This window comes from Malus domestica, chromosome 06, assembly GCF_042453785.1.
Source record: "Malus domestica chromosome 06, GDT2T_hap1".
NCBI classification, from domain to species: Eukaryota; Viridiplantae; Streptophyta; class Magnoliopsida; order Rosales; family Rosaceae; genus Malus; species Malus domestica.
This window is the reverse complement of record NC_091666.1, coordinates 20,306,194-20,328,469: the sequence shown is the minus strand read 5'-3', so window position 1 is coordinate 20,328,469 and position 22,276 is coordinate 20,306,194. Positions and strand designations below refer to the sequence as shown.

Sequence of the window (22,276 nt, the reverse complement as noted above, 5' to 3'; positions counted from 1 at the left end):
ACATATTTATACCCAGCATGTTGTATAGGTCACACTGGGTGACTCCGACTCTTGTGCTAGCCTAGATTGATGAGCTATAGATCCAGTCGTATAGGTCACGCAAAGTGACTCCAACTAGCATATTATTTTATATTAGTTGCACATCTGGTTTACATCTTTTAGTGCTAAAATATTATGACATGGCAAATCTCAGTTTTCCCTGGTCTTGTGCATTGGTTTTCATACCCACATAGTAGTATTTTTCTGGAAACTATACGGGTTTTACAAAGAGGGGTTATTATGTTCATAAAGATAAATACGTTTTCAAACTCTTTGTTTTTGCCCACTCACCCTTCTGTTTTGCGCCCCTCCAAGTTCTAGGTAGATGTTTATCTTTGGTGGCTCACGAGGACTACTCGGCGGTTCTGACGTTCTATTAAATAATGTAGGGATCCTCTCCCGGTTTGTATAATTAGTGTTTAGTTAGTTCGACTGCACTTTCGTGTTACCTATGCTCTGATATGTGTGTATTACATACTTGATCATTTTCGCACACTTATATATTATCTTTAGTTAAATAAGTTTAGGTTTGGTTTCATTTATTCACATTTTCTTATTATTATTATTATTATTATTATTATTATTATTATTATTATTATTATTATTATTATTATTATTACTACTTCTGTTGCGCATTTGGTTACGTCACCCTCACGTGACGGCTAGCATGCCTCGACTCCGATCAGGGTGTGTCAATTTGGTATCATAGATTAGGTTGGGCAGTCCTGTATTCTTTGCTTAAGTCCAAATCATTTTGATCTCTTATGTCAGAAATCTTATCCGTTGTCAGCTTAAGATGCTATGAACTAAAAGGTGTTTAAATAGAAGTTTCAGAAGAGATTTATAACTCCGGAGTATTTGGATCATAAGAGGTATGAATTCTCAGAACTGAAGCAAGGGAAGATGTCAGCCACTGAGTATCACAGAAAGTTTACTGATTTGTCCCGATATTGTCCAGATATCGCTGAAAATCTTGCTGAGATGCTTCAACGTTTTAAGAAGAGTACTCGTATGAAGTTGCGTTATATGGTAACTTCGACTCCATGTTCCACATATCAGGAATTCTTTGAAGTTCTACTTCAGGTTGAGGACTCCGAGAATGCTCCGGATGATAGTGAAGAGGAGGAAGAAAAAGGTAATGCTCAGAAAAATAATAATAAAGATAAAGGGCAGTCATCATACGATCCTCGTAAAACACAGAATTTTAAGCGGAGCCATATTAGTTTTGGTTCATCCAGTGGTGGTTCGAGTTCTACTACGCCGCGGAGGGGCGGTAGGTTCACAGGTGGTTCCCGATTTCAGAAGCAGAGAAATCCTAACAGTTCAGGTACTCCATTTTGCCTAAGATGCAATAATCGTCGTTTTGGGGAATGTACACAAGGTGGTAATGGATGTTTCACTTGTGGTCAGATGGGGCATCTAGCTAACTAGTGCCCGCAGAATCAGCAGAAACCCCAGCCTCATGCTTTACCACCAGTTGTTCATATTCAGCAGATTCAAGGACCTAGTGGCAATACTCCGACAGGTTATGGTGGTGCTTACCACTATCAGGGAGATATAGCTCCGTATTCTGGGGAAGCCTATCAGTAGCCAGTGGATCCATATTATCAGGGTGGTTATCCACTATATCAGAGAGGTTATGTGCCGTATACACCGTATCAAGGCGGTGGACCACAGTAGTATATTGGAAGACAGTCCTAGAACCTTGATGTTACTTCTAGCAATGCTGGTTCGACGAGACAGCCTAATTAGCCTAGTCAAGGACGAGGTAATCAAGGAAATAAAGGTCGTGGAGGTCGGCATCAGGCATAGGGTCGTGTTCACCACATCACTCTGCAAGATGCTCATAGCAACCCTGATTTGATTATAGGTACATTGAATATTCTTGGTCATTTTGCTAGAGTATTAATTGATTTAGGTGCTACGCATTATGTTATTTCTCATATGTTTGCTCAAAAAACTCAACCACACCCTACCCCCCTCGTTTATAAGTTGGAGTTCTCCATGCCTAGAGGTGAAACTTATTATGTCAGCTGGAAGTATCAAGGATATCCTATTCTTGTTGAGGATGTCATCATGCCATCTAATCTTGTTCCTCTGGATATTGTTGATGTCAATGTTATTCTGGGCATGGATTGGTTACATTACAATTATACCAAGTTGGATTGTTATGAGAAGGTTGTCACTTTCCATCGGCCGGGCTTACCTGTGGTCACTATTGTTGGCGAGTGTTATGGGTTGAGACAAGGTGTTATCTCGACCGTAAGAGCGAAGAGACTATTAAGGAAAGGATGTCTACACTTTCCTGATGTCTTTCTTGATGATTTACCTGGTATACCCCTAGGTCGTGAGGTAGAGTTCGCTATTGATCTAATTCCAGGTACATATCCTATTTCATTAACCCCTTATTGAATAGCTCCTGCTGAGTTGAGGAAATTGAAAACTCAGTTGCAAGAATTAGTTAATAAGGGTTTTATCCAGCCGAGTACTTCGCCGTGGGGAGCTCCAGTTTTGTTTGTATGAAATAAAGACGTAATTCTGAGGCTATGTATTGATTATCTACAGTTGAACCAGGTGACAATTAAAAATCATTATTCGTTACCTCGTATTGATGATTTATTTTACCAGATTCGGGGTGCCTTTGTGTTCTCAAAGATTAATCTGAAATCTAGGTATTATCAGCTGAAGATTAGGAATGAAGATGTCTCGAAGACATCATTTCGGACTCGATATGGACATTACGAGTTTTTTTGTGATGCCATTCGGGTTAACGAATGCTCCAGCAACTTTTATGGATTTAATGAATTAGGTATTTCGCCTGTACCTTGACAGGTTTGTCATTGTCTTTATCGATGATATTTTGGTATATTCTAAATCTAAGGTGGAGCATACTAGACATCTCACTTTAATTTTGAAGAAGTTGAGGGAATATCAGCTGTATCCTAAATTTAGTAAATGCCAATTTTGGCTGGATCAAGTGGCGTTCTTGAGACACGTGATATCAGCCCAGGGTATTCTTGTGGACCCTCATAAAGTAGCTGTCGTGGATAATTGGGAGCAGCCTCGGACTGTCACAGAAGTATGGAGTTTTCTCGGCCTTGGGGCTATTACCGATGCTTTGTGAAAGACTTTTAAGCTATATCCCTAGCTCTAACCAGGTTGACCAGGAAATGAGTAAAATTAGAGTGGAGTGATGATTGTGGGCAAAGTTTTCAGCCATTGAAATATTGTCTCACTCATGCACCTGTTCTGGCGCTTTCTGATGACAGTGGGAACTTTGAGATTTATAGTGATGCTTCTTTGATTGGTTTGGGCTGTGTACTAATGCAGCATGGCAAGGTGATCGCATATGCTTCGCAATAGTTAAAACCCCACGAGATGAATTATCCTACTCATGATCTAGAATTAACAATTATTATCTTTGCATTGAAAATTTGGAGGCATTATTTGTACTGGGAAACATGTCGGATCTTCACCAACCATAAAAACCTCAAATACATTTTTACTCAGAAATATCTTAATCTCATGCAGCAGAGATGGGTTGAGTTGCTCAGTGATTATGACTGCACGATTGAGTATCATCCGGGTCATGCAAACTCTGTAGCTGATGCTTTAAGCAGGAAATCTCAGGGTCGACTCAACACACTTTACGCGTGCAGTGTTCCACTTTTGACTGAATTGCAATCTACTGGAGTCACATTAGGTGAAGATTACCAGGGAGCTCTACTTGCTAATTTTCAAGTTAGGCCAATTTTGTTGGATCGTGTACTCGAAGCTCAGGCGAATGATCCGGAATCTCAAGAGTTAATACAAGCAGTGTTTAGAGGGGAAAAGAAAGACCTCAGGGTCCGAAGACCGGATGGTATGCTCATGCAAGGTGATCTGATGTATGTACCTAACGTAGTATAATTAAAGAAAGAGATACTTGATGAGGCGCATGTTTCGGCTTATGCGATGCATCCTGGGAGTACCAAGATGAATCATACCATCCGACATTTCTATTATTAACTTGGTATGAAAAAATAAATCACAGAATATGTAAGTCGTTGTGCAGTTTGTCAACAAGTCAAGGCAAAAAGGAAGAAACCTTTTGGGTTATTATAGCCACTTCTCGTACCTCAGTGGAAATGGGAAGATATTACCATGAATTTCGTGTACAAGTTACCTTGTACACTGAATGGTTATGATGGTATTTGAGTGATAGTTGATCGACTCACCAAGTTAGCACACTTTATACCCATTCGAGAAAATTACTCGTTGAGTCAGTTGGCAGAACAATTTATTTCGGAAATTGTCAAGTACCATGGTGTTCCTATTAGTATCATTTCTAATCGGGATCCCAGGTTCACTTATAAATTTTGGGTAGCTTTCCATAAAGCCTTATGTTCGAGATTGCTCTACAGCACGGAGATCCTCGGTTTTGCAGTTTGGAGACGCTTGGCATAAAAGTTTAGCTTTGATCGAGTTTGCTTATAATAACAACTATCATTCTAGCATTGGCATGTCACTATTTGAGGCGCTTTATGGTAAACCATGTCGTACCCCGTTATGTTAGTCTGAAGTTGGCGAGAGAGTGCTAGTGGGTCCTAAGATTATAGATGAGACCACACAGAATATTCAGGTGATTAAAGCTAACATGAAGGTGGCCTAGGAACGACAAAAGAGTATCGGTGATAGACATTCAACTGACAAGGTATATAAGGTTGGAGATTGGGTATTCTTGAAGCTATCACCATAGAGATGCGTGATACAGTTCAGAAAGAAAAGTAAGTTAAGTCTTCATTATATTGAACCTTATCAGATCACCAAGTGAGTTGGTGAAATTGCTTATCGGCTTAAGCTACCTCCAGAATTATCAAAGGTGCATAATGTGTTTCACGTGTTTATGCTGCATAAATATATCCCTGATCCGTCGCACGTGATTCCCCCTCAGCCACTAGTGATTAACCCAGACTTAACTTACGATGAGGAGCCGATGACGATTTTTGATTGGAAAGACAAGGTTCTCCGGAACAAGACTGTTCGTATGGTTAAAGTTTTGTGGAGGAACCACTCAGTCGAGGAAGCTACCTGGGAAACGGAAGAACGCATGCAAGCCTTGTATCCACGTCTGTTCTTTGACTATTGATGTGTTAATATGTAGAAATTTCAGGGATGAAATTTTCTTAAGGGAGGTAGACTGTGACGACCCGTCCCAATTTATTACATAATTTTCTCCCCGAGTGTGTAAAGGGACGAATATGTCCTCGTTGGTTAAGTGACGTGGATGTACATGTGCAGATTTAAATTATTTTTCTCGCTATCGTAATTAAATCGTACTCGACATCATAAGCGCGTTGATGCGAGTTAGGACCGAATCAGAGTAGTAATGAAAAAGGTTATGAACAACTGAATGCGTAACTAGGTAGAATTAAGTTGTCTTTCTTTTAAATGTTGATCCAAACTCAATACTTCTCTACCCAATTATTTAGGTCTTTATATCATGTGGCCAAATCAGAAAATATTTATTTTCTTCTTCTGCCCAATCAGACACGCACACACACACACACATGTACACTCTCATTCTCTCTCATTCTTGACTCTTCTTCTTTCTTCTTCCTTTGCATCGTGACACACCCACACCCAAACCCATCAAAATCTCACAGATCGAACGTGAGCTTTACATCATCATATTCCCCTTGACCTTATGAACTTAGTGATACCACTTAATCATTGAACGGACGAGTGTAACTCGAGAAACCAGAAGCTCCGATGAGGAACAAGTTTACTCCGTCACGATTTTGGCGAGTTTACGGAGTCTTAGGACCTGGAAAATTCCCCACGCAACTTCCCTATAACTTTGGAGCAATTTTGGAGTTGTGTTGACGTCGGATCACATGATTGTGAGAAGTTCCAATTTTGGTCGAAATTGTCGGGGGATTTTACGACCGTTTTCCGTTGGATTTTGGACTTTTAATAGGTACGAACGTGTTCTACTCCTCAAGAGCCTTAAATCTATATAAATTTCATGGATTTTGGTTAAGAAATGCAGTAAATGTAAAGCTTTGAAAATTTTCCCGAAACCGGCGAGTGTAGACAGCAGCCAGCGGCGGTGGACAGTGGAGACCAACGGGTAACCGGAGAAGAAGAAGGTATATTCTGTTAACTTTAACAGAATATTCTAACGCGCTACCATTTAACAGAATGTTCCGTCTATTTTGATGGAATATTTCTAATGCCGTTAGGGTTTCCGTCAATGTGTCGTGCACGTGTATGCGTATGGCTGGCATGTAAGGGCACATCCGGTGTCCAAAAAAATTTCTAAAAATTTGTGTGGAGTAGATCACGTTCGTATATTCAAACCTTACATTTGAGCAAACTATGAAGAGTTATTTTTGGATTTTATATACGTGCTAATTGATTAACGTACAAATAGTTGTATCGCATATAGGTGAGATGTACCCCAAGGACAAGCGTGGATAAGCGAAGCTAGGGGGTTATGATCCTGCTACTTATCAGTGAGTGGGCATATGTTTTCTACACACACACACACACACACACACACACATATACGGTTTCTAGAAATGTTTTTATATGGGATTATGCTTTGTTTGCCATGTCGTAAATAAGTTACATTATAAATATTTCATTGTTACACTTATGATTGTATTGTGTGATGCTGAGGAGACTCAGGTAAGCTTATGGTGAGTATTATGTAATTGAATGGGTTGTATTGCATTGATATGCATACATTTATTTAGAGCTCATCATGGGTGCACCCCGGTATTAGTGCTCCCGCCCGGGGCCAGGGGTAGCCTTCACGTGATTGTTCACCTCCCGCACTGCATGTTCACCTTGGATCCATGTCTGGTGCCAGCCTATCGTACAGACCACAATAGGTGGTTCTGACTCGTAGGTGACCCACAATTTATCACATAGCCTTCACGTGATCGTAGCACTTAAGCATACATATTTATATCTAACCTGTCATACAGGTCACACTAGGTGTCTCCGACTCGTGTGCTAGCCTAGATTGATGAGCTATAGATCCAGTTGTACAGGTCATGCAAGGTGACTCCGACTGGCATATTATTTTATATTAGTTGCACATCTGGTTTACTTATTTTAGTGTTGAAATATTATGACATGGCATATCTCAGTTTTCGCTGGTCTTGTGCATTGGTTTTGATACCTATGTAGTAGTATTTTTCTGGAAACTATACGGGTTTTACAGGGAGGGATTATTATGTTCATAAAGATAAATACGTTTTCAAACGCTTTGTTTTTTCCCACTGTTTTGTGCCCCTCCAGGTTCTAGGTAACTGTTTATCTTTGGTGGCTCACGGCGGTTTTGACGTTCCATTAAATAATGTAGGGATCCTTTCCCGGTTTGTATAATTAGTGTTTAGTTAGTTCGACTGCACTTTCGTGTTACCTATGCTCTGATATATGTGTATTACATACTTGATCACTTTCGCACACTTATATATTATCTCTAGTTAAATAAGTTTAGGTTTGGTTTTTATTTATTCACATTTTCTTATTAGTATTTTCACTTTTGTTGCGCACTTGGTTACGTCACCCTCATGTGACGGCCATCATGCCTCGACTCCGGTCGGGGTGTGTCACATAAAATTAAATTGGATAGTCTACATAATTTTTTTTTAAAGTTACTTTAAGAAAAAAATATCTTAAATTTGTTCTTTAATAATCTCATGCTAAATATTTAACCTAAAATGGTTGGAGGAGAAAAACTATTTCAAGATGAAAATCTAAATCTTCTGAGTTAAAAATTTAAAATTTTAACTTAAGGGTTAGAGATGGTCTGAAAAAAAAATTGTCAAAAAATAAATAAAAAGGAATAAAAGTGTCACATCCCGGCTCGGGAAGTGATCCGCCCCGGGCCGGGATGTGACAAAAAGGGTACACGTATGAATTAGAAAAAAAGAAGGGGGGAGATCCTCTCCGAATCTCTTCCACCAATGTCACCAAATCAAGTAATTCAGACCTTTAAAATTTGATCCAACGGCTAAAAACAGGGGCCTCTTTAAAAGTTATAATAATTTTAGCCGTTGGATTAAATTTCAAATATCCGGATCACTTGATTCGATGGCCTTGGTGGAAGAAATTTGGAGAGTATCTCTTTCCGGAAAGATGGGTATACCGTATACCCTAGAGATAGAAAAGTAGACATAGATGGAAAATGATCCCTGCTATATCCTTTTTCTGGAGATCCCGTGATCGTGACCGTTCATTGTACATTATATGGTTAGTTTTTGTTAGGTACTATTTATATTTAATTTTAAATTTTAAATTTTGAAATAATTTCTGACTGCAAAATGTACGATGAACGATCACAATCACGAGATCTTCATGATCTCTAATAAAATGATCCGGCAAGGATTCTTTCCCGACAGAGATAGAGAGGGAAAGGGGGACCCACGCTATGAAATCCCTAAAAATAAGAAAGCGGGAGTCGAGACGGGTGCGCGCCAACTGCACTGGTTGCAAGGAAAGGGCGGACTAGTAATCCAATTTCAAATTTATTCTATTTCTTTTCTTTTTCCTTTTTTTTTTCTAATAAAACAAATGGTGAGTGGGGGTTTTGCTTGCTTACTATTAAATATTAATAACAAGCTTCTGAAAGGCTAGTCCAATAGTATGAGCGTTTAGGCTTCTAGACAAAATTTTAGACAATTTTTTTTTATTGGGTAATTTTACTTAAATTTGTTATGTAACATATAAATAAATATCTACTTACTTAAAAATATATAGCTTTACTGAGATAAATAAATTACAAAATAAAATAGCATATAAATTATAAAGTACTGGATCATATTAAAAATATGGAGAATAAACATATAATGAATGTTTATTTAAGATTCAACAAATCTCTTACAGTTTAATGAAAACAATGCAAAATAAAAATTATCTATTTTTATATTTATGTGAGAATCATGACTTAAGCGATCCAAGTGAGTTCATAGTTGGGGTGACATGTTATTTTTTATTTTTTAAGCGCCAAATAATTAGTCGCGATTGTGGTCAACCCCTTAATACCTAGACAGAGATTAGGATTCCCTTTTTTGTCCCTCCTCTTCCTTCCCTTTCTATTTCAACGTTATGAATAAGTCATATTAACATTTTATATTAATTTTTTTTGTAAAGAGAATGACAAAAATAAAAAGTATGAGAGGATAGGAGAGAAGGGAGAGAAATAGGAGGGAAGATAATTCTTTCCAATTTTTTTATACCGTGGTCTCAAGTGGACACTTGTTAGGATAAGGTAAGGCAGCTGTGTTCCTGACACGTGTATGTTATTTCCCTCCCTTTGTTGAGTGACCGGTCACTTTTCATGTCCTCCGCTTTGGCTTCGGCTTGCCTACTGGCTAACGGCTAAATGGCTTACCTCCTATTCCAATCTCGAAGGTGGAGCCCAAGTTATACATTAAAAAGACTAAATTGCCCAGAATGACAATGAGAGCTTATATGATAGAACTTGGGGAATGGATGAGAGTGAATACCAACCGTCCAATTTTCAATTTTGGTTGTCGGACAAATGGCACCCTGGTTAAATACATCATAAGCATTTACAATTTTTTTTTTTTTGAAAACATATGTTCCATTGGTTAAGACCATTCATACACGACGTTCATGTTTGAATTTTCTTTTTCATAATTTAGAAGAATTTAGTGTTAATTACCTTACCGTTTATAAAAAATACCGTGAAATGAGTTTATCGATTTGAATGGTTGAACTTAGGGCTAGTATGTGTTTTTGCCCTAGATGTTTTGAGGTTTTGTAATCTTCATATTTTGCCTCCTCCCCATCAACCTCTGCTTGATTGGATGTTAAATCCTTCTTGTTGGAACCTTCCCCCTAATATTTCTAAGCAATATTTTTGTAAAACCTTCCTCACTTGTTGGCAAGTTCGGACTTTTAAAAACTTAATTTCCAAAAATAGAAGCACCAATCCCCACCCATACCAGGTTGCTAAGATTGCGTAAGAGAGTCCAAAGGTCTCACTCTTACTGATGCTGCTCCTCTTGGCCATGTGAGTGTGATGACGGCTGAGGATATGGCCATTCGGATGGGTTTGATGCATGCTAGGAGAGCTGGATTTTCAAAAGTTCTAGTGGAAGGAGATTCTAAATTAATCATCAATGTTGTGCTTTCAAAATGTACAGTGTATTGGAAGCTTAAAATCCTTTTTATAGACATTACTTCTCTCAAGGGCTGGTTTGAAGACATCCATTTTGCCCACGTGTTCCGTGAAGCTAATTTTATTGTTGATACTCTTGTCGCTTTTAGTTGTTTGATCCCTCTCTTATGATCATGTTTGTATCAATGCAGTTTCTGAGTGCATCTTCTTTTATATTTGTTTGTAACGGATGCCCTAGAGGCTTTGCTTTTTAATTTAATTTCTCCTTTCTAAATAGGCTTATCACATCACATCAAAACTCCATCAGTAGCCTTGCTTTATCCCATTAAGATGTCATTCATAGCCAAAGACTCCTAATGCAAACTATAAAGCTATCTTTCCCACGACACTTGTGCAACCATGCATGCAATTTTATTGTATCAGCTAATCACTTGAGATGCCATCTTCCATCAAAATACCACTTTGCATAGGAGTCCTAATTATACATGTGTCATGTGGCCAAAGCAATACCACATATGCAAATCGTATCCCAATATCTTTGCATGCTGTTATCTAATGCCATGCCTTAATGCATATCCCTATATTTCATCACCATTCAAATCAATTGGGATTTAGACAAATATTAAGTTTAAATAATTTAATATATTACTAAGAGATAATATCATAATTAAAATTACAATATTATTTCTCAATAATAATTGAAAATCATTTCAACCACTTTATTGGTCTAAAATCCTACTCATTCAACGATCTCGATTACTCGGACTGACAGTGTAAAAATGGGTCCAAACAATAATTTAGAAGAATTTAATGTTGATTACCTTATCGTTTATAAAAAATACCATGAAATGAGTTTATCGATTTGAATGGTTGAACTTAGGGCTAGTTTTTGTAAGATGTGTTTTTGCGTAGATGTTTGGAGGTTTTCTAATCTTCATATTTTGCCTCCTCCCCATCAACCTCTCCTTGATTGGATGTTAAATCCTTCTCGTTGGAACCTTCCCCTAATATTCCTAAGCAATATTTTTGTAAAACCTTCCTCACTTGTTGGCAAGTTCGGACTTTTAAAAACTTGATTTCCAAGAACAGAAGCACCAATCCCCACCCATACCAGGTTGCTAAGATTGCTTAAGAGAGTCCAATGGTCTCACTCTTGCTGCTGCTGCTGCTCCTCTTGGCCATGTGAGTATGATGACGGCTAAGGATATGGCCCTTTGGATGGGTCTGGTGCATGCTAGGAGAGTTGGATTTTCAAAAGTTCTAGTGGAAGGAGATTCTAAATTAATCATCGATATTGTGCTTTCAAAATGTACGGTGTATTGGAAGCTTAAAATCCTTTTTATAGACATTACTTCTTTCAAAGGCTGGTTTGAAGACATCCATTTTGCCCACGTGTCCCGTGAAGCTAATTTAATTGCTGATACTCTTGTCGCTTTCAGTTGTTTGATCCCTCTCCTATTATCATGTTTGGATCAATGCAGTTTCTGAGTGCATCTTCTTTTATATTTGTTTGTAATGGATGCCCTAGAGGCTTTGATTTTTAATTTAATTTCTCCTTTCGAAAAAAAAAAACTTAGATCTGGTTTAATGGTTACCGAAAACTAAACTGAAAACATCGGAAAAATCAAGAACCGAAAATTGGTAATCCCCAAATTTTTGGATTTCTTTTTTCGGGTTTGGGAAACCGAAATTCCTTTTTTTTTTTTTTTTTATAGGCCCAACAAAAAATCATCCTCCAATTATGAAATTCATCCCCCAGTTCGAAAATTTAAAACCTAAATTCTAAAAGAAAGAGTGAGTTGCAGAGGGAGATAGAGGGGAGAGAGACACAGACATTGACGGTCGAATTGAGAGATTTGGTTGAGAATTGACGGAGCTCTACGTCAACGGGTCAACGGCTGAAACGAAAGGGTTTCTCATCGAGCTGGTAGGTAGATGAAGAGAGAGATAAGATCAACGGCTACTTGATAGTGGAATAGGTGGTGGTGGGTCAAGAGGAAGAGAGAGTTTGTGCAAGCCGAAGGAGTGTAGTGGTGAATGGTGATACCGAAGAGGATCAAGAAGGATTGAGGGAGGGAGACAGCGAGAGGGGTGTGTGTGTGTGTGTGAATTTGAGTAAGAAGTTGTGTGTGTGTGTGTGAGAGAGAGAGAGAGAGAGAGAGAGAGAGAGAGAGAGAGAGAGAGAGTTGAGTTTAAATTTTCGGTTTCCCAACCCTAGTTGAACTAATAAAATTCGAACATTGACTATAGATCGAATAAACATTAACCCAAAATCAATCATTTTACCAATTGAGATTTGTTGATTGATCATTTCATTCAATTTTTCAAGAAGAAAAATTAGTTTGTTGAATTTAAGACCTGAAGATTGGGAGACAAACCCTTTTATAAAACACGAGGAGCTACATGTTACCAAAAAACATGCTATTAGTTTTTGATATGTAGGTTGTTTTCAGCATATTTATGTACTAGTAAATTTTTTTAGGGCTTTCCTAGATTGTGGGCTTAGGAGGTTGGCTTCTCTTAGTTGCTCACACTGCCACCCTCGACGACATTCCGAGCTTTAATTTAAATTTCATAGACCAAAACTGTTGAACAAATAGAAACCCCTTGGGTAGATTTTCACAACCTTTTACTTTTTACCAACATAAATTTCTATTTCTTTGGAGTTAAAAAAGATAGTAACAATTTTTTGGGTTGAATCTCTCACTTCCAATTTCCAGAAATTTACAAGGAGCCTATAATATTTATGAGTGGATTCGGTCCGGTTGTAGTCAAAATTGAAAACCAAACCGAAATTAATATCTGGTTCGATTTTTACAATTTATAAAGGGAAACCGAATTATTTCAGTTCAGACTTTAGTTTCAGGTTGTAGTCAAAATTGAAAACCAAATCGAAATTAATATTTGGTTCGATTTTTAGAATTTATAAAAGGAAACCGAATTATTTCAGTTAAGACTTCGGTTTCAGTTTTTTTTCTAATTTTTTCAGAACCTTTCACTTTTGGGAACTTTAACGAAAAACTCCAAATATTGTTCATTTTAACGAAAAATTATATGTTTACACTAAAAAAATCAATCCTGATACAATTCACTTTACTCTTTATTTTATTTTTATCATTAAAACTCAAAATTTCAAACTTATTTTATTAATTTTCCTTTCACTTTTTCCAACCTACACACTGTTTGGGCCACGCTGTAGTCCTTAAATCTCCCACTACACGACAAAACCACCCGGCTCACAAAACCTAGCCGAGCCGGAGCCTATAATTTCAACCGGCTATACCCGGTTACAAAGGCATGACTGTACGGCAAATGGCAGGTCGTTCCCTTGACAGTTGGTAAGCATTTAGTGTGCTCATTCCTTCCCCCCCCTCTCTCTACTTTCTCTCTCCATCAGCAAATTCCAATCCTTTTCACTCACTCTCAGAAACGCCTCTGCATTTTCACAATCTTCAAATCATCCATTTCTCCACAATTTTCAGGATCACTCCATATTATTCAAAATCCTGTCTTGGGTACCTTTTTGTCATCTGGGTTTTTCTCAGAGATTCCTGTTATTTTCTGGAGAACCAAACAGGTAATGCACTTTTTTCTCTGCTTTTTTTTTTTTTTTTTTTTTTCAGTTGGGTTTTCGACACATTTCGTTTCTCAGCCATTTGCAAATTTTTTACTGGTTCAAGCTCATATCTTTGCTGAATTTAGCTCCAAAAGTTTCTATTTTAGCAGCTCCCTCACTGTTAGTATTATTTTTTTCTTTTGGAGTTTATTGGGATTAATTATTTGATTGCTTTTGTAATTTTCACTGGTTGTAATGTCATTAAGTTGTAATTATTCATTGTTGTTAACAAATTTTGATGCATGGTTGAGCTTATTTTTTTGAAAAAAAAATGAAAAAGTTCCAGAAAGTGGGGGCACAAACAGTCAAATCAAAAATTTTGTGCCTGTTTTTCTTGTCTGCTTTATTTAATCATGTTGGTTTTCTGTACCCTTTGTCTGATTAGCTCAGTTAAGTGGGGTTCGTTTAAATAAAACTTTTATTCAGTTTTTAAATAGGCCAAAAAAAATTTAAAACTTTTTATTTCTGACACTTTCTCAGCTGCCAAACAAAAGTTTTGGGATTTGCTTTGGTTGAGTGCTGACGTATTTTCACCATAGAAGTAAATAGATTTTTCTTATCATTATTATCTTTCAGAAAAAATTCAGCTGTTTCGGATGAATTTTCGTAAATAAAAATCACCTCCAAAATTTTATTCAATGCAGAAAAGTGTGAGAAAACTAATCCAATATATGTGTGTATATATTGATTCAGGTTTTGCATACAGAGTGAAGAACAGTGCTTCATTTAATGTGATCAATCGTAGCCCGTGAAGCAGTGATTGACATTCTATCTGTTTTGCATTGAAGATTTCCCTCAAGATTTCGTGTCAGAGCTCAAGAATTACACACATTCATAAAGAAGAAAGGTCCCTCTCTCTCTCCCTCTAGAATTAATTCGAATCACTGCATGTCTCTGGGTTTATTTATAACATAAGGCCTTCATATGTCTTTCTGCCACAGGGATCAGAATTGGAGGTTGGATTTTCTTGGCTAATTTGGTTCATGAATCTGTCTGGGAAATTTTAGTAGTAATGTAAGCAAAACCCATTTGAGGAAAAGGCCTTTAGGATCGAAAAAATGGGTTTTTGTATTTCAAATTGTTGAATTCAGAAGTTGGGTATTGGACTGTGAAGCGGTTTGGTTTTGGTTGTTTGATTGGGTTTAGTAGAAGCTCTAGTTTGTGATCAAAACTGGGAAGAATGCTGGAGCCAGAGTTCTGTGGTTCTCGGATGCTATCGCCTTTTCGGGACGAAAGCGGAGATGAGGAACTTTCAGTTCTTCCCAGGCACACCAAGGTTATTGTCACTGGAAACAACAGAACAAAGTCTGTTTTGGTGGGTCTTCAAGGCGTGGTCAAGAAAGCTGTTGGGCTTGGGGGTTGGCACTGGCTGGTATTCTTCCTTCTCACTTTTTCTAAATTATTTTGTCTTCATTTAATTATTTCTTAATTTGGTTTTTGTGGACTTGTTTACCATAATTGCTTTTATTTTTCAACTGTTTTGCCGAATTTTGATCTGAAGTGGATTTGTTGATAATTTTGGTTGTTTTTGTTGGGAAGGGAAAAAGCTGGGCTTTTAGTCATTTTCCTCTATTCTATAAAAGTTGTGTTTGTGAAACTAACTTGTAGCTCGGTTCGTTAAGAGCAAGGTTCTGAGTCTCATTACCTCTCCCCAATATCGCTTGTATTAAAAAAAATTGTGTTTATGTTGTATTCTATGGAAAGGGAACATCTTTCTAAAATTATGGGATGACCCAGAAAATTAGGCATTAGTTGACAGCGAGGCATATCATTTCATGTGCTTCGTTGTTTCCTACTGTGAGAACAATTGGGGGTTTTGCATGTCATACAAATATATGGGTTTTCATTGTATCTTGTGAGGATAGTTCCTTAGTTGTATGTGCAGGACACTCTTTTTCCCTTCGTCCGGGTTGAAATCCCCGGCCAAGTTTTTATCGAGGTCCAATAAGCACCCTATCCTCACTTTGTACGTTTTCCTACCAATTTTATGAATATCATAGGGTTTTAAGTTTCTTGGAGGGGACAACTGGAATTTGTAGTTCTTTTCCGAGTGCGTTGTCATTGGCGGGATTCTGGATCTTTCTCTCATTCTTTTTTTATCTTCTTGCATCATATACGCAATCATGTCAAATGTAATTTTGGATATTTTGTATCAGAAATTCTGTTCTGGGTTCAGTTTATCGGTTGCGATTTTGTTTAGATCATAACCTAAGCTTTTTGAATTAAGTAAATTTATGTAATCCTTCTTATCATTGCCATCTAGGGCGTGTTATTATACTAATTCTTTCAAATCTTGAGTCTCAAGTATGGATTTTCATTGTTATTACTACTTGTGGACGATTTATCTTATAACTTCACTTCAGTATCCTGTTCTGCATTGTGGGGATTTATTTTTTAAACCGTTAATTTTTGGCGAGACAAGGTTCTGAAAAATGGAGTTGAAGTTAAGCTGCAAAGGAATGCATTGAGTGTGCTGGAACATCCTACAGGGAATGAGGAAGATAGCAATCTTGATTACTCTAGCGGCAGCTCTGACCATGGTGATAAGGAGAATGATTTCTGTAAGTTGCATAAACCATGCCTGATGAAGCGTCAATTTAGTCATTTCTAAGGTTTTTACATTGCAACCTGGAGGTTGTGGACTCAAAATGGGAAAACAGCCTCTAGGGGATGAGGGATACGACTGTACATCTGTCCCCTTTTGGATCTTGATGATGGGATCCTTGTGTATTGGGTTGCTCTTTTTACGATATTTTCGTTTGGCATTTGTTTGGAGCTTCTATCTAATTTTCATCATTGTATTTCTTTTGGCAGCTAGATGCTTTGAGTTCCATAAGCATAGTAAACCAAGAGTTCGATTTTCAAGGCCATATGTTCCACCCTCAGCAACAAAGTCAGTAAATCGTGGAAGTTATAGAGAAGTTCAATACATCCAAGCACCCCAATCGGTAAGTAACTTGGAAAGTGAGTTCTGGGTATTCATGTTTGTCATTGAAAATTTATCCTGTCTACTAAATGAGTCTCCTCAATATGTTTTCACTTATTTAAAAACAATGCTGTAAATTTTGTTAGGAATAAAAAATTATGAATTGGGAATGTACTGTTTTAACGCCTTTGGATAGAATGCTTTTGCTTATGATTTCCTACTCAAGTAATAACAAACGCTTTGCTTCAATATGCTTGCATTGGTGACTCCAATGGTTCTAGTAGATGACACATTTTCTGGCTTAGTTAAATGGTCATGCTCTGATATATAGTTATCCTTCTACACCTAATGCGGTATGAATTTCCGCATTTCTATGTACACCCATTATTGTGTTGCCTAATCTTCTGTGTGGATGATCAGAGAGTAAACTTGGGAAAACTAGGAACAAGCTCATTGAGGAGGTATTGCAGACACTTCAATCTTGTGGGTATCGCTGATTCCTGCTCTTTGTTTGTTTGTTCTGCCTGGTTGTGAAATCATTCGACTAAATCCTGCTCTGGCAATTTGAAATTGTAGTTAAGCGGCAATTCTAATCCAACAAGGGAACAATTGATCAATGCTGCACAACGACATTTTACATCGCAGCAGGTCTCTCTCTCTCTCTCATGTTTCTGCACACAGAAAATTACATACATGCTTAGAATGCACAAATAGAATCCTCTGCGTCATATTTATTGTTCTTGGTTGCAGATGCCGTTGGATGAGGTATCGGTGGTCACTGAATTTGTGGATGCTGCCAGGAGTCGGAAGTGGAAACAAGCAGAATGAGAAATGAGAATGTCAAAAAAAGGAAATATGGTTGTATAATAATATACATATGTATCTACTAACCTAACCGTTAGGTCAGATCTAATCACAGACTGATGTGGAGAGTCTTCGGCTTTAGTACGGTGACATCGCTTCCTCGAATCCTAACTTTGTAATACAGGGTTCATACCTAAGTTGTTCTATATCAATATTAGGTATTAATCTCATCATTATATCTGCCATTTGAGTATTATATGATGTGCTTGGTTTTACAAGCATATGGTTTTGTGCAAAATCTAATGTGCAGACTCCCGAGGGCGAATAACTTATCCATTCTGGCTGCTAACCCCAGCTCTCTCTCTCTCTCTCTCTCTTCACGTGATAGGACATATGCTTACGTGAGAAGAGAAAGAGAGAGAGTGTGTGCGGGCTTTTTCACCGTGAGAGGGGAGTTTTTCTCCAATCATGTAGTTTTTTCAGGTTCTTTATTTACTGGTGTAGATTGGTGAGACGTAGTACCTTTATTTCTTGTTTAAAGTTTTGAACTACGGAAAAGCATTGGTGGAAGTAGGACTAAGCAAACCTAAATTCTATAGATAATTATGGTTCTAGGTGCAGTATTGATCATGTATTTCAAAAAAACATACGTATGAGTGTAACTCACGTAGATATCTTTGCACTATCGTTTTAGTAATATTCTTCTTTACTTGTAAATGGAACATCTTAGGTTCGACTCTTACATCGTGAGTTTGATTATTAATGATGCAAAATGACTTAATCAAACTCCCCACAGCCCAATATCGTTGTATCAAGAAAAAGGGACCGAATTGAATTTGAAATGGTAAAGGATTTAGGCTCAAAATTGATTAAAAAGGGTCCAAATTTGTAACCTAGTAATGGGCTTGGAACAAAAAAAGCCCAAAAACTGGTTTTCCCATATGCCACTGCCACCTGTGAATATTGGTACAACAACAATCAACAAACCCATACCAAAATTTCAACAAAATGTATTTATTTATTTATTTATTATATTTCATAATTTTCAGCATAATTAATTAATTTAGTATTTTTGTTTTATTCCCCCTGAAAAGAACAGCCACCCTCTCTCTCTCTCTCCTCCAAAACGCTCTCCAACGAGTCCACCCTCTCTCTCTCTCTCTCTCTCTCCACTCACTCCCTCCCTTCCTCTAAAATCCCCAATTCCAATTTCGATCCCGATCGAAGCGTCTTCAATCCACAAAAAGGTAATCAAAATTCTCAAACCCTTGCTAAATTGGGATTGATATTTTTTACTTCTTCTTCCTCTTTGTGTTTTTATCGACTTTTCAAGAGTTTTTCTGTAAAATCCTGTTTCTGCTTTTATGAGCTTTTTCGGCTGATCATGTATTTTTTTCCTTTCTAAAAGTGTATTGGTATTGACTGCTTAGGCTTTTAGTTTATGGCTTCCCTAATAATTTGATGCTGTTTGTTGTCTGTGTATAATTTGATTGCTTTAGTTGCTTCCATGATAATTTGATGCTGTTTTACTCGTGATAATTGCTCGAAGTGTATAGAATTGGGTGTTGGTAGTGGAGAAGTTTGGATTTTCACTAATTTTTAATTATTTTTTAAGCTCCATGAAATGCGTTTTGCTGCTAATATGATGGGTTTTTTGGGTTTTGCAGTAATTAACATGGTGGGGGTTTTGTACTAATATCACCAGGAACGTGTTTAGGGTCTATTGTGTTTGAACAGTTGGTTTAATCCGCGGGTGTCAAAACTTGAATCGTAGTTATTGGTCATGGGGTTTGAAATCATCAATTGTAGTTTTATTGTTTATTTTGGGGAAATTGTTCATCTTATTGCGGTCGTCTAACAACGTCCTTTTCATTTTTTATGTTTAAGGGATATGTGGCACCAAGTGCCTCGAGTTCTCCACAGCAGAGATAATAAGTAAAAGAAAACAATGGGAGGCTGCTGCTGCTGTTCTTCCAAAGGAACGGAGCTAAATGCTGCACCAACATACTATTACGTAAGTAGAATGCTTTCCCTCACACACTCTAAATTCTAAATACTGTTTTTTATTTTTCTATTTCTTAGTGTTGAGTTGCTTTGCTTTTGTTAAAAACATTTTGTGGGGTTATTTGTTTCTTGTGAATGTTTTAAGTGGATTTGGCCTTTGATAATTGACTTGATTAAGGAATTCAGTCTTTTAAATCAGTGTGTGTTGGCAGTGAAGTTGATTTTGTGATTTATTTTGTTTCTTGTTATTCATATTTTTGTGAATTCGAATTACAATGCAGTTTCCAAGGACATCAGATGAGCAAGTTCCTTTATCGTCTCGCCAAGGAGGTGCCTCTGCAGTCTCTACTGGGCTCCTAGTTGATACAAATTTGGATACATCAATACCTGACACTTATAGACCACCTCCTGCCCCTATTCCATATGATGTGGCTATAGAAGATCCTCATACTCCACCATCGGTGCAAGAGATTTGTGGCAGCAAGAGTGAATCAGCATTGCAGACAGCAACAAATTCTGATTCGGTTCAAGAAGCAGTTGGTCGAAATACCCGAGAAGCTTCACCCAAGTGTGAAGACCTGAAGGATGCGGACTGCAAAGCCCAAACTGATTCAGAACTTGATCCGTTGAAGAAGTCCGAAGTTGAACTTGAGAAATCAGTGGAATCTTTTACTTTAACAATAGAGGAAGAGGATCTTTGTCCCACCTGTTTGGAAGGTAAAGTCCTTGGTTCAACCATTCTAAAATTGTATAATTAAACCGTTATCTTTCTTTTAAAGAGGAAGTTCCTTCATTTAGTTTCTTATGATCAACGACATTGTTGCTTGAAGTTGTCCATTCAAACTGCACTCTTTGTTTTTCCGCTTGCCTCTAAATATGTGACACATTCAGTTACTAGATCATTTCCTTCCTTCTCTGCAGAGTATGATCCACAAAATCCAAAAATTACCACAAAATGCGATCATCATTTTCACCTTGCTTGCATTCTTGAATGGATGGAACGAAGTGACACATGTCCTGTGTGTGATCAGGTTTGCCTTGTTTAATATTTTCCTTATGTTGCGATTTAAGAGAAGAGATATCCATTGTCACCCACAATACTGAGAGGCCTCTTCTTCACTTATGATGCAGGAAATGATATTTGAGTCTCCAATCTAGTATCATCCAGCAATTGAAGTCCAGTTCTCTCCATTTTGAAGTATGGTTTGAGATGCCGAGGTTACAAATGCACGAAGGTTTTTATTTCCTCCTATTCTGTGCTCATGGTTAGGTGCCAGTCACAGATATGGTTGGTTTTTGGTTTTGTTTGTGGAGCTATGCTCGTTCAAATGCAGTGCCCTTGTGCATTTGATTCCTTTCAACTCAATGATAATGAAAAGGAAGAGGGGTTAGAGTTGACACTGGCATGAAATTAGTATTGAACTCGATTTTCTATTTGTAGTGCATACATCTTAGATCTTAGAGCAAAGTATTATGAATGGTAGAATGAATGACATGGGTTAAAATAGATCATGAATAAGGGGATAGTAGTCAGATTCATTGTCCACAATGGCAGGTTAGTTTCTTTCTTGTTTTCTTGTGGTGAGCCTGGCCATATGTGAGCTGCTGATTTTTGTTCTCTCCCTTGTCATATAAATGGCATCAAATTACTGGTCCGTTGCTGGTGGTGGAGTCGTTTAGTGTATATGGAGGATGGAAGGTGATGGAAGGTTCATAATGGTTTTTCAGATTATTTATGTATATAACGAGCTTGGTGATAGGTTTTGATTGAGTTGATCGACATGTAGATTCGTGTTATACATGTTCAACGTTCTGTCTTTTATTAATACCATACATATATACATATAGTTGCTCTTTTTTGGTCACCATGGCTGCTCCCTTTATAAAAGGCATACTGACTCCATTAATATTTAAGCATACAGAGGTGCTTAGCTGAAGTTTTCTATATTTTTTTGCGATATTTGAACTTAGACAACATTGAAGCTTATACATTTGCTAGTTACTTCCCCAGGCTGCTTCTGAAAAAAGCACTACTGTGATTTTTTGTGCTATGCTGAACACATGCAAACGCATTCACCTCCAACTGCTTGTTTCTGTGATATTTTTTGGGTACTTCCAGGGAATTGTTGCTTAGTTCTTTCAACTAGTCAATTTGCACTCGTACCCTTATTTTTCTTGATTAAGAACAAAAGTTCTAAAAGACGATAGGCGCTACTAGGGCAGTGGGCTGGGGCCTAGTGCCTTGGTGGCTAGGCGGACTTAAGTTTGTTTATATTTTGTATAAATAAGTGTCTTTTTATACTAGGGCGAGGGCGCCTAAACGGATTAAGTGGATTTAAGTAAATCTATTATATTTTGTATAAATAAGTTTGTTTATACTTAAAATATACATTTTTTCATCATAAACCACAAAATAGAATGACATGTATATTATGAAGTATAGAAACATAATGAAAACATGGGGAACAAGCATACAATGTGTGTGCGTTTTAACTATTCAGCAAGTCGCTTATAATTTATTAAAATAAAATAAAATACAAAATGAAAGTTATTTATTTTCTGTCAAAGTGAGTCGCAACCTAAGCGAGTGCCTAGGCGGTTTAGACGGGTGCCTCGTCAGGTCACAGTTTTAAGTTGATGGTAATTATAACCGAAATTTTACATGAAACTCCTAACATACCCTTAAAATGAGTTTTCCCATAAAACCAAAAAGATATTTTTAAAATCCAGGTTCGAGAAATGTTCA

General features: G+C 37.4%; 3 protein-coding genes across 5 annotated transcripts; all 3 read left to right on the top strand.

The window, feature by feature from the left end:
• Nucleotides 1-942: 942 nt before the first annotated feature.
• Nucleotides 943-5,167, top strand: LOC139196858 (uncharacterized). Its single transcript, XM_070823205.1, has 7 exons — nt 943-1,366; nt 1,958-2,391; nt 2,668-2,783; nt 2,872-3,118; nt 3,256-3,378; nt 3,571-3,901; nt 4,890-5,167. Exons 1-7 carry the CDS (start codon nt 943-945, stop codon nt 5,165-5,167), a joined length of 1,953 nt encoding a protein of 650 aa, XP_070679306.1.
• Nucleotides 5,168-13,513: 8,346 nt separating this feature from the next.
• LOC114825654 (uncharacterized) lies at nt 13,514-17,771 on the top strand. Of its 2 annotated transcripts, none has more exons than XM_029104683.2 (8): nt 13,514-13,757; nt 14,490-14,643; nt 14,738-15,168; nt 16,219-16,357; nt 16,611-16,744; nt 17,143-17,205; nt 17,299-17,370; nt 17,473-17,771. In XM_029104683.2, the coding sequence occupies exons 3-8, from the start codon at nt 14,977-14,979 to the stop codon at nt 17,548-17,550; spliced, it is 678 nt and encodes a 225-aa protein (XP_028960516.1). In that variant the 5' UTR covers nt 13,514-13,757; nt 14,490-14,643; nt 14,738-14,976; the 3' UTR covers nt 17,551-17,771. The 2 variants fall into 2 exon arrangements, 1 of the variants encoding a protein (XP_028960516.1); XR_003774498.2 differs by having other exon boundaries at nt 13,518-13,757; nt 17,143-17,209.
• An 807-nt stretch (nt 17,772-18,578) lies between these two features.
• LOC114825655 (probable E3 ubiquitin-protein ligase RHB1A) lies at nt 18,579-21,395 on the top strand. 2 transcript variants are annotated; one of them, XM_029104685.2, is made up of 5 exons: nt 18,579-18,773; nt 19,414-19,540; nt 19,812-20,247; nt 20,452-20,561; nt 20,662-21,395. In XM_029104685.2, exons 2-5 carry the CDS (start codon nt 19,475-19,477, stop codon nt 20,686-20,688), a joined length of 639 nt encoding a protein of 212 aa, XP_028960518.1. In that variant the 5' UTR covers nt 18,579-18,773; nt 19,414-19,474; the 3' UTR covers nt 20,689-21,395. The 2 variants fall into 2 exon arrangements, with proteins under 2 accessions (XP_028960518.1, XP_070679624.1); XM_070823523.1 differs by lacking the exon at nt 18,579-18,773 and adding an exon at nt 19,199-19,314.
• Nucleotides 21,396-22,276: the final 881 nt, after the last annotated feature.